This window comes from Salvelinus alpinus, chromosome 21, assembly GCF_045679555.1.
Source record: "Salvelinus alpinus chromosome 21, SLU_Salpinus.1, whole genome shotgun sequence".
NCBI classification, from domain to species: domain Eukaryota; kingdom Metazoa; phylum Chordata; class Actinopteri; order Salmoniformes; family Salmonidae; genus Salvelinus; species Salvelinus alpinus.
This window is the reverse complement of record NC_092106.1, coordinates 43,257,484-43,270,232: the sequence shown is the minus strand read 5'-3', so window position 1 is coordinate 43,270,232 and position 12,749 is coordinate 43,257,484. Positions and strand designations below refer to the sequence as shown.

The 12,749-nt window shown below is 42.4% G+C and overlaps 1 protein-coding gene across 2 annotated transcripts in view; it reads left to right on the top strand.

Annotated features, from left to right (window-relative positions):
• The window catches only part of LOC139548335 (EH domain-containing protein 2-like), a 36,930-nt gene extending 28,530 nt beyond the window's left edge, over positions 1–8,400 (top strand). For both annotated transcript variants that reach the window (XM_071357953.1, XM_071357952.1), the window contains exons 6-8: positions 2,487–2,675; positions 2,895–3,056; positions 6,400–8,400. In XM_071357953.1, coding sequence (XP_071214054.1) covers positions 2,487–2,675; positions 2,895–3,056; positions 6,400–6,951 — 903 coding nt within the window. In that variant the 3' untranslated portion in view covers positions 6,952–8,400. The remainder of the gene's footprint in view (positions 1–2,486; positions 2,676–2,894; positions 3,057–6,399) is intronic.
• Positions 8,401–12,749: the final 4,349 nt, after the last annotated feature.

Below are 12,749 nucleotides of genomic sequence, written 5' to 3'. Positions count from 1 at the left end.
AGAGATATTATAAAGATCAGTATATCTGAGAGATATTATAAAGATCAGTATATCTGAGAGATATTATAAAGATCAGTATATCTGAGAGATATTATAAAGATCAGTATATCTGAGAGATATTATAAAGATCAGGAAAATGTTGTATATGTTTTGGACTGATATTTAACCATCTTCTTTGGCAGTAAACTATCTCCATATATACTTCCATTTTTTTTTTTTTTACTGGTACCGGGCTATCTTCAGTCTAGTCCTAGAGCAAAACAATCGACACCTACGTGTTCCCCTCTATGGGAAGGTGACCATCTATGAAAAGTCACACCTTTCTACAGACTAGTCCCGTGACACTTGTTGGGGTCGTAGAGCAAAACGAAGAACAGCATCGTGGTCGTGAGAGTCTCATCTTTCTATAGAGTGGTCGGTGTTTTGGGATGTCTCATGGTCTGACAAACATCGTTGTAGCTTGGCCACCTTCCACCGCAGATGCGGAAGGCCGCCATTTGCGGACGTTTTCACTTTGTCCATATCGGGTATTGCGTGTAGATGGGTGACTAAACATATATTTAATACATTTTGAAATGAATTTGTAACACAACAGAGAGTGGAATAAGTCAAGTGTTATGAATACTTTCTGGAGGCAGCAGGGTCAAGTTAACTACAGAACTAACATGCAAAAGGGCACCTAAAGGGTTGTGTTGAGTGGGTAGTGGGTATAACACCTAAAGGGTTGTGTTGAGTGGGTATAACACCTAAAGGGTTGTGTTGAGTGGGTATAACACCTAAAGGGTTGTGTTGAGTGGGTAGTGGGTATAACACCTAAAGGGTTGTGTTGAGTGGGTAGTGGGTATAACACCTAAAGGGTTGTGTTGAGTGGGTAGTGGGTATAACACCTAAAGGGTTGTGTTGAGTGGGTAGTGGGTATAACACCTAAAGGGTTGTGTTGAGTGGGTAGTGGGTATAACACCTAAAGGGTAGTGGGTATAACACCTAAAGGGTTGTGTTGAGTGGGTAGTGGGTATAACACCTAAAGGGTAGTGGGTATAACACCTAAAGGGTTGTGTTGAGTGGGTATAACACCTAAAGGGTTGTGTTGAGTGGGTATAACACTTAAAGGGTTGTGTTGAGTGGGTATAACACTTAAAGGGTTGTGTTGAGTGGGTATAACATCTAAAGGGTTGTGTTGAGTGGGTAGTGGGTATAACACTTAAAGGGTTGTGTTGAGTGGGTAGTGGGTATAACACCTAAAGGGTTGTGTTGAGTGGGTATAACACTTAAAGGGTTGTGTTGAGTGGGTATAACACTTAAAGGGTTGTGTTGAGTGGGTAGTGGGTATAACACTTAAAGGGTTGTGTTGAGTGGGTAGTGGGTATAACACCTAAAGGGTTGTGTTGAGTGGGTATAACACTTAAAGGGTTGTGTTGAGTGGGTAGTGGGTATAACACCTAAAGGGTTGTGTTGAGTGGGTATAACACTTAAAGGGTTGTGTTGAGTGGGTAGTTGGTATAACACCTAAAGGGTTGTGTTGAGTGGGTATAACACTTAAAGGGTTGTGTTGAGTGGGTATAACACCTAAAGGGTTGTGTTGAGTGGGTAGTGGGTATAACACCTAAAGGGTTGTGTTGAGTGGGTAGTTGGTATAACACCTAAAGGGTTGTGTTGAGTGGGTAGTGGGTATAACACCTAAAGGGTTGTGTTGAGTGGGTATAACACCTAAAGGGTTGTGTTGAGTGGGTAGTTGGTATAACACCTAAAGGGTTGTGTTGAGTGGGTATAACACTTAAAGGGTTGTGTTGAGTGGGTATAACACCTAAAGGGTTGTGTTGAGTGGGTAGTGGGTATAACACCTAAAGGGTTGTGTTGAGTGGGTAGTTGGTATAACACCTAAAGGGTTGTGTTGAGTGGGTAGTGGGTATAACACCTAAAGGGTAGTGGGTATAACATCTAAAGGGTAGTGGGTATAACACCTAAAGGGTAGTGGGTATAACACCTAAAGGGTAGTGGGTATAACACCTAAAGGGTAGTGGGTATAACACCTAAAGGGTAGTGGGTATAACACCTAAAGGGTAGTGGGTATAACACCTAAAGGGTAGTGGGTATAACACCTAAAGGGTAGTGGGTATAACACCTAAAGGGTAGTGGGTATAACACCTAAAGGGTAGTGGGTATAACACCTAAAGGGTAGTGGGTATAACACCTAAAGGGTAGTGGGTATAACACCTAAAGGGTAGTGGGTATAACACCTAAAGGGTAGTGGGTATAACACCTAAAGGGTAGTGGGTATAACACCTAAAGGGTTGTGGGTATAACACCTAAAGGGTAGTGGGTATAACACCTAAAGGGTTGTGTTGAGTGGGTAGTGGGTATAACACCTAAAGGGTAGTGGGTATAACACCTAAAGGGTAGTGGGTAGAACACCTAAAGGGTAGTGGGTATAACATTTTGTGATAACTGTAAAAAGGGCTTCATGGATATATTGGATTGATTGACAGGTGTTCAACACCCCAGAGGTCGTGAGGGTGTATATCGGGTCGTTCTGGTCCGAGCCGCTGCTGGTCCCTGATAACCGTCGTCTGTTTGAGCTGGAGGAGGAGGATCTGTTTAGTGACATCCAGAATCTTCCTCATAACGCAGCCCTCAGGAAGCTCAACGACCTGGTGAAGAGGGCACGGCTGGTCAGGGTAGGTTCTCTCTCTCTGGACCTCCCTCCCGCTGTCTGTCTGTCTCATTCATCTACTAGATGCTATGATATAATCTGCAACCACACCTTTCTGACTAGGTACTGAAGAATAAGGTGTCTGACTCAGTTTGATATAAGACATTGAGGAGAAAGTGGCTTTGCTGAAGTTAATATCCTCCCCTCTTTCTCTCTCTCCCTCCCCCCTCTCTCCCCCCTCCAGGTGCATGCCCACATCATAAGTTACCTGAAGAAGGAGATGTCAACCTTCAGGAAGGACAATAGGAAGAAGAACCTGATCTACCAACTTCCTGTCATCTTCTCCAAGATCCAGCTGCAGCACCACATCTCTGCTGGGGACTTCCCTGACTGTGCCAAGATGCAGGTCTGTCTGCCTGCCTGTCTTTCTGTCTGTCTTTTTTTCATGAATTCGAAAACACTCAACATGATAAAAAAATAAACGTTTATTAGATTAGTATAAAACATTTGTTGATGATTTAAAACCCAAAATTATTTTCCATATAAACATTCAAAATATCGTTTATATTTAGTCTATTTGGGTTTCAGTGTCCAGCACTATCATGACCACTCTGTGGAAAGGTGAGACTTCTCAATGTCCATAGCAAAAGTCCAGCATCCCTCAGTAATCCATCTCTAAGTCATACAGTGCCTTGCAAAAGTATTCATCACCCATGGCGGTTTTCCTATTTTGTTGCATTTTAACCTGTAATTTAAAACAGATTTTTATTTGGACTTCACCAATTTGGACTATTTTGTGTATGTCCATTACATGAAGTGAAATGAAAATGTTTTCTTATTTTAAAAAATTCAAAAAAATTCAAAACGGAAAAGTGGTGCATGTATATGTATTCACCTCCTTTGCCATGACGCCCCTAAATAAGATCTGGTGCAACCAATTACCTTCAGAAGTCACATAATTGGTTAGATTGCACACAGGTGGACATTATATAAGTGTCACATGATCTCAGTATATATATACACCTGTTCTGAAAGACCCCAGAGTCTGCAACACCACTAAGCAAGCGGCACCACAAAGCAAGCGGCACCATGAGGACCAAGGAGCTCTCCAAACAGGTCAGGGACAAAAGTTGTGGAGGACAGATCAGGGTTGGGTTCTAAAAAAAAATCTGAAACTTTGAACATCCCACACAGCACCATTAAATCCCTTATTAAAAAATTGAAAGAATATGGCACCACAACAAACCTGGCAAGAGAGGGCCGCCCATCAAAACTCACGGACCAGGCAAGGAGGGTATTAATCAGAGAGGAAACAAAGAGACCAAAGATAACCCTGAAGGGGCTGCAAAGCTCCACAGTGGAGATTGGAGTATCTGTCGATAGGACCACTTTAAGCCGTACACTCCACAGAGCTGGGCTTTACGGAAGAGTGGCCAGAAAAAAATAAGCATACATGTTTGGTGTTTGCCAAAAGGCATGTGGGAGACTCCCTAAACATACTCTGTTCAGATGAGACTAAAATTGAGCTTTTTGGCCATCAAGGAAAATGCTATGTCTGGCGCAAACCCAACACCTCTCATCACCACGAGAACACCATCCCCACAGTAAAGCATGATGGTGGCAGCATCATGCTGTGGAGGTGTTTTTCATCGGCAAGGACTGGAAAACTGGTCAAAATTGAAGGAATGATGGATGGCGCTAAATACAGGGAAACTCTTGAGGGAAACCGGTTTCAGTCTTCCAGAGATTTGAGACTGGAACAGATGTTCACCTTCCAGCAGGACAATGACCCTAAGCATACTGCTAAAGCAACACTCGAGTGGTTTAAGGGGAAACATTTAAATGTCTTGGAATGGCCTAGTCAATGCCCAGACCTCAATCAAATTAAAAATCTGTGGTATGACTTAAAGATTGTTGTACACCGGCGGAACCCATCCAACTTGAAGGAGCTGGAGCAGTTTTGCCTTGAAGAATGGGCAAAAATCCCAGTGGCTAGATGTGCCAAGCTTATAGAGACATACCCCAAGAGACTTGCAGCTGTAATTGCTGGAAAAGGTGTCTCTACAAAGTATTGACCTTGAGATGAATAGTTAACTTCTCTGGGATAGGTGGGACGGTAGCATCCCACTTGGCCAAAATCCAGAAAAAATGTAGCGCGCCAAATTCAAATATATTACTATATATTATTATAATAAATCTTTAATGAAATCACACATGAAAGACACCAAATTAAAGCTACACATGTTGTGAATCCAGCCAACATGTCTGATTTCAAAAAGTATTTACGGGGAAAGCACACCAAACAATTATGTTAGCTCAGTATATAGCCACAGAAAAACACAGCCATTTTCCCAAAGTAGTATCATTTTCCCAGATAGTAGTATCAAAAAGCAGACATAGAGATAAAATTAATCACTAACCTTTGATGATCTTCATCTGATGACACTCATAGGACATCATGTTACACAATACATTTATGTTTTGTTCGATAATGTGCATATTTATATCCACAAATCTCGGTTTACATTGGCGCCATGTTCAGAAATGCCTCTAAAATATCCGGAGTAATTGCAGAGAGCCACGTCAAATAACAGAAATACTCATCATAAACTTTGATGAAAGATACATGTTTAACACAGAATTAAATATACACTTGTTCTTAATGCAACCGCTGTGTCAGATTTTTAAAAAACTTTACGTAAAAAGCACACCATGCAATAATCTGAGACAGCGCTCAGATTTAACAACATTTCTCCGCCATGTTGGAGTCAACAGAAATACGAAATTACATCATAAATATTCCCTTACCTTTGATTATGTTCATCAGAATGCACTGCCAGGAATCCTAGTTCCACAATAAATCGTTGTTTTGTTCGATAATGTCCATTACTTATGTCCAATTAACTACTTTTGCTACTGTCCAAACGCTCGCGCAGATGCAGGCAAACGTCGGATGAAAACTTCAAAAAATTATATTACAAGTCGAATAAACTGGTCAAACGTAGTAGAGAATCAATCTTCAGGATGTTGTTATCATATATATCCAATAACGTTCCAACCGGAGCATTTCTTCATGTCTGTATAAGTAATGGAACGCAAGGCGATATCATGAGGAAAGCGCGTGAGCAAGAACTGGCAAACTGCCAGACCAGTGACTGAAACACCTCCCATCCGGCCCCACATAACACTAGAGGCTTCATTCAGCGTTCTACAGACTGTTGACATCTAGTGGAAGGCGTAGGAAGTGCAAACAGACTTTAACATCGACCCTTCTCAGAATTCTCACTTCCTGTTTGGATTTTTTCTCAGGTTTTAGCCTGCCATATGAGTTCTGTTATACTCACAGACATCATTCAAACAGTTTTAGAAACTTCAGTGTTTTCTATCCAATAATAGTAATAATAATATGCATATATTAGCATCTGGGACAGAGTAGTAGGTAGTTCACTATGGGCACGCAATTCATCCAAAAGTGAAAATGCTTCCCCCTATATCAAAGAAGTTAAGCACGCTCAAGTTTTCTGTTTTTTTGTCAAATTTCTTGTTTCTTTCACAAGAAAAAATATTTAGCTTCTTCAAAGTGGTAGGCATGTTGTGTAAATCAAATGATACAAAATCTATTTTAATTCCAGGTTGTAAGACAAAAAAAAATGAAAAATGCCAAGGGAGTGAATACTTTCGCAAGCCATTTTATTTCCCAGATGGACTGATTGGCTGACTAGTTTGCTCTGTTCTCTGTTCCCATCCAGGAGCAGCTGTTGACCCATGACTTCAGTAAGTTCAAGCCCCTGAAACCGTCCCTGATGGTTGCTCTGGACGAGCTGCTGGCATCCGACATCGCCAAGCTGATGCCCCTGCTGCGCCAGGAGGAGATCAACATGGGGGTGCAGCCAGTGGTGCAGGGGGGGGCTTTCCTGGGAACCCGCGCCGGGCCCTTCGTGAAGAACGACCCATTCGGAGACGTGGAGAAGGAGGGCGAGGATGGGGGCGAGATGGCCTGGGTGGTGACCAAGGACAAGCCCAAATATGACGAGATCTTCTACAACCTGGCGCCCAACGAGGGCAAGCTGAGTGGCACCAAGGCCAAGGACTGGATGGTGAGCACCCGGCTGCCTAACTCCGTACTGGGGAGGATCTGGAAGCTGTCGGATGTGGACCGAGATGGCATGCTGGATGACGAGGAGTTTGCCCTGGCCAGCCACCTGATCGAGGTGAAGTTAGAGGGGCATGGTCTGCCACCCGAGCTACCAGCACGTCTGGTGCCCCCCTCCAAGCGCAGGCAGAAAGGATCTGATATATAGAGAGACTACATTAACACACCCTTTGGAGCTGAGAGTATAACCCTCTGACAGCTGACACACACTACTGCCCCCCCCCACGTTGTCACCTAGTCACCTAGTCCCCCACGTTGTCACCTAGTCCCCCACGTTTTCACCTAGTCACCTAGTCCCACACGTTTTCACCTAGTCCCCCACGTTGTCACCTAGTCACTTAGTCCCCCACGTTGTCACCTAGTCCCCCACGTTTTTAACCTAGTCTCCTACATTGTCACCTAGTCCCCCACGTTGTCACCTAGTCCCCCACGTTGTCACCTAGTCCCCCACGTTGTCACCTAGTCCCCCACGTTGTCACCTAGTCCCCCACGTTGTCACCTAGTCCCCCACGTTGTCACCTAGTCCCCCACGTTGTCACCTAGTCCCCCACGTTGTCACTTAGTCCCCCACGTTGTCACCTAGTCCCCCACGTTGTCACCTTGTCCCCCACGTTGTCACCTTGTCCCCCACGTTGTCACCTTGTCCCCTACGTTGTCACCTTGTCCCCTACGTTTTCACCTAGTCCTCTACGTTGTCACCTTGTCCCCTACGTTTTCACCTAGTCCCCCACATTCTCACCTAGTCCCCTACGTTGTCACCTAGTCCCCTACATTGTCCCCTACGTTGTCCCCTACGTTGTCCCAGTCCCCTACGTTGTCCCCTACATTGTCTCCTAGTCCCCTACGTCATCCCCTAGTCCCCTACATTGTCCCCCAGATCTCTACATTGTCCCCTACATTGTCCCCCTAGTCCCCTACATTGTCCCCCAGATCTCTACATTGTCCCCTACATTGTCCCCCAGTCCCCTACATTGTCTCATAGTCCTCTGTGATGTCCCCTACATTGTACCCTAGTCCCCTATTTTATCCCCTACATTGTCTCCTAGTCATCTATGATGTCCCCTACATTGTTTCCTAGTCCCCTACATTGCCCTCTGATGTCCCCTACATAGTCTCATAGTCCCCTACGTTGTCCCCTACATTGTCTCCTAGTCCCCTACATTGTCCCCTAGGTTTTCCCCTTGTACCCTACATTGTCTCCTTGTCTCATTATCTTTCCTTACTTCATGTCTGTAAGCCCCTGGCTGCATCTCAATAGTCTTCGGTAGCTTTCTCTTCTCCTCTCCTGTAAAGTCAAATTTTCTTATGTTTATGTTTTATTCCTAAAGGATAACAGAGGTCCGATGCCCTTTCATGTTTTGTATTAATGGACAAAAGGAGAGTAGAGAGGGAGACAGTAAGTAGACAGAGTCGTGGAGATGGGACTTGAACCCCCGTGTCCAATGTGTCTCCACTCTAATTCCTTTCCCATAGTGCAGATGAAGGAAAGGAGGAGGAGAAGATACTTTATATTATTGAGATGCACCACAACTTTTTCCAATTGGATCTAAATGTGTTTTGCTGAGTGATGTCAAATAAAAGCTAGTGACCTGCTCTACTCTACTCTGCTCTGCTCTGCTCTACCCTGCTAATTACACACTGATCTGATTATACACGGCTCTGACAGATGCCTTACTATATTTGACTTGCTTTTACATGGAGCTATTTAGCAGGGATTTTAACAAGACAGACATACATAGACACATGTTGAATATGTTCAAGTACACTAATCTACGTTCATGTATTTGATAGACAGCTGTTGCCATTAGATACAGTATAAAGCTTGTTTAGTCATCTCTTTGTCTGTCTGCAGGGGACTGGTCCAACCAATAACATTGCAGGGCTTATATAGTTAGTATAGTTTTCCTCACACACTATGTCACTGTCTTCTTCTATTCAGCTTTTGGGGGATTGTTTAGTGAGTTTTGCTGTTGATGTTCTATGTACTAGACAAATAATTGCATTTGTTTCAAATGAATGTCATATGCTGTGAGAACAATGTTATGTACAACAGGTAGTGACTGCTGTGCTCAGCTAACCCAACAGCTACATGTTGTTATCATTACCTAATAAACTGTATGGACAGCTAACCCAACAGCTACATGTTATTATCATTACCTAATAAACTGTATGGACAGCTAACCCAACAGCTACATGTTGTTATCATTACCTAATAAAATGTATGGACAGCTAACCCAACAGCTACAGTGGGGAGAACAAGTATTTGATACACTGCCGATTTTGCAGGTTTTCCTACTTACAAAGCATGTAGAGGTCTGTAATTTTTATCATAGGTACACTTCAACTGTGGGAGACGGAATCTAAAACAAAAATCCAGAAAATCACATTGTATGATTTTTAAGTAATTAATTTGCATTTTATTGCATGACATAAGTATTTGATACATCAGAAAAGCAGAACTTAATATTTGGTACAGAAACCTTTGTTTGCAATTACAGAGATCATACGTTTCCTGTAGTTCTTGACCAGGTTTGCACACACTGCAGCAGGGATTTTGGCCCACTCCTCCATACAGACCTTCTCCAGATCCTTCAGGTTTCGGGGCTGTCGCTGGGCAATACGGACTTTCAGCTCCCTCCAAAGATTTTCTATTGGGTTCAGGTCTGGAGACTGGCTAGGCCACTCCAGGACCTTGAGATGCTTCTTACGGAGCCACTCCTTAGTTGCCCTGGCTGTGTGTTTCGGGTCGTTGTCATGCTGGAAGACCCAGCCACGACCCATCTTCAATGCTCTTACTGAGGGAAGGAGGTTGTTGGCCAAGATCTCGCGATACATGGCCCCATACATCCTCCCCTCAATACGGTGCAGTCGTCCTGTCCCCTTTGCAGAAAAGCATCCCCAAAGAATGATGTTTCCACCTCCATGCTTCACGGTTGGGATGGTGTTCTTGGGGTTGTACTCATCCTTCTTCTTCCTCCAAACACGGCGAGTGGAGTTTAGACCAAAAAGCTCAATTTTTGTCTCATCAGACCACATGACCTTCTCCCACTCCTCCTCTGGATCATCCAGAGGGTCATTGGCAAACTTCAGACGGGCCTGGACATGCGCTGGCTTGAGCAAGGGGACCTTGCGTGCACTGCAGGATTTTAATCCATGACGGCGTAGTGTGTTACTAATGGTTTTCTTTGAGACTGTGATCCCAGCTCTCTTCAGGTCATTGACCAGGTCCTGCCGTGTAGTTCTGGGCTGATCCCTCACCTTCCTCATGATCATTGATGCCCCACGAGGTGAGATCTTGCATGGAGCCCCAGACCGAGGGTGATTGACCGTCATCTTGAACTTCTTCCATTTTCTAATAATTGCGCCAACAGTTGTTGCCTTCTCACCAAGCTGCTTGCCTATTGTCCTGTAGCCCATCCCAGCCTTGTGCAGGTCTACAATTTGATCCCTGATGTCCTTACACAGCTCTCTGGTCTTGGCCATTGTGGAGAGGTTGGAGTCTGTTTGATTGAGTGTGTGGACAGGTGTCTTTTATACAGGTAACGAGTTCAAACAGGTGCAGTTAATACAGGTAATGAGTGGAGAACAGGAGGGCTTCTTAAAGAAAAACGAACAGGTCTGTGAGAGCCGGAATTCTTACTGGTTGGTAGGTGATCAAATACTTATGTCATGCAATAAAATGCAAATTAATTACTTAAAAATCATACAATGTGATTTTCTGGATTTTTGTTTTAGATTCCGTCTCTCACAGTTGAAGTGTACCTATGATAAAAATTACAGACCTCTACATGCTTTGTAAGTAGGAAAACCTGCAAAATTGGCAGTGTATCAAATACTTGTTCTCCCCACTGTACATGTTATTATCATTACCTAATAAACTGTATGGACAGCTAACCCAACAGCTACATGTTGTTATCATTACCTAATAAACTGTATGGACAGCTAACCCAACAGCTACATGTTGTTATCATTACCTAATAAACTGTATGGACAGCTAACCCAACAGCTACATGTTGTTATCATTACCTAATAAACTGTATGGACAGCTAACCCAACAGCTACATGTTATTATCATCACCTAATAAACTGTATGGACAGCTAACCCAACAGCTACATGTTATTATCATCACCTAATAAACTGTATGGACAGCTAACCCAACAGCTACATGTTATTATCATTACCTAATAAACTGTATGGACAGCTAACCCAACAGCTACATGTTGTTATCATTACCTAATAAACTGTATGGACAGCTAACCCAACAGCTACATGTTATTATCATTACCTAATAAACTGTATGGACAGCTAACCCAACAGCTACATGTTATTATCATTACCTAATAAACTGTATGGACAGCTAACCCAACAGCTACATGTTATTATCATTACCTAATAAACTGTATGGACAGCTAACCCAACAGCTACATGTTGTTATCATTACCTAATAAACTGTATGGACAGCTAACCCAACAGCTACATGTTATTATCATTACCTAATAAACTGTATGGACAGCTAACCCAACAGCTACATGTTATTATCATTACCTAATAAACTGTATGGACAGCTAACCCAACAGCTACATGTTATTATCATTACCTAATAAACTGTATGGACAGCTAACCCAACAGCTACATGTTATTATCATTACCTAATAAACTGTATGGACAGCTAACCCAACAGCTACATGTTATTATCATTACCTAATAAACTGTATGGACAGCTAACCCAACAGCTACATGTTATTATCATTACCTAATAAACTGTATGGACAGCTAACCCAACAGCTACATGTTATTATCATTACCTAATAAACTGTATGGACAGCTAACCCAACAGCTACATGTTGTTATCATTACCTAATAAACTGTATGGACAGCTAACCCAACAGCTACATGTTATTATCATTACCTAATAAACTGTATGGACAGCTAACCCAACAGCTACATGTTATTATCATTACCTAATAAACTGTATGGACAGCTAACCCAACAGCTACATGTTGTTATCATTACCTAATAAACTGTATGGACAGCTAACCCAACAGCTACATGTTATTATCATTACATAATAAACTGTATGGACAGCTAACCCAACAGCTACATGTTATTATCATTACCTAATAAACTGTATGGACAGCTAACCCAACAGCTACATGTTATTATCATTACCTAATAAACTGTATGGACAGCTAACCCAACAGCTACATGTTGTTATCATTACCTAATAAACTGTATGGACAGCTAACCCAACAGCTACATGTTATTATCATTACCTAATAAACTGTATGGACAGCTAACCCAACAGCTACATGTTATTATCATTACCTAATAAACTGTATGGACAGCTAACCCAACAGCTACATGTTATTATCATTACCTAATAAACTGTATGGACAGCTAACCCAACAGCTACATGTTGTTATCATTACCTAATAAACTGTATGGACAGCTAACCCAACAGCTACATGTTATTATCATTACCTAATAAACTGTATGGACAGCTAACCCAACAGCTACATGTTATTATCATTACCTAATAAACTGTATGGACAGCTAACCCAACAGCTACATGTTATTATCATTACCTAATAAACTGTATGGACAGCTAACCCAACAGCTACATGTTATTATCATTACCTAATAAACTGTATGGACAGCTAACCCAACAGCTACATGTTATTATCATTACCTAATAAACTGTATGGACAGCTAACCCAACAGCTACATGTTGTTATCATTAGCTAATAAACTGTATGGACAGCTAACCCAACAGCTACATGTTATTATCATTACCTAATAAACTGTATGGACAGCTAACCCAACAGCTACATGTTATTATCATTACCTAATAAACTGTATGGACAGCTAACCCAACAGCTACATGTTATTATCATTACCTAATAAACTGTATGGACAGCTAACCCAACAGCTACATGTTATTATCA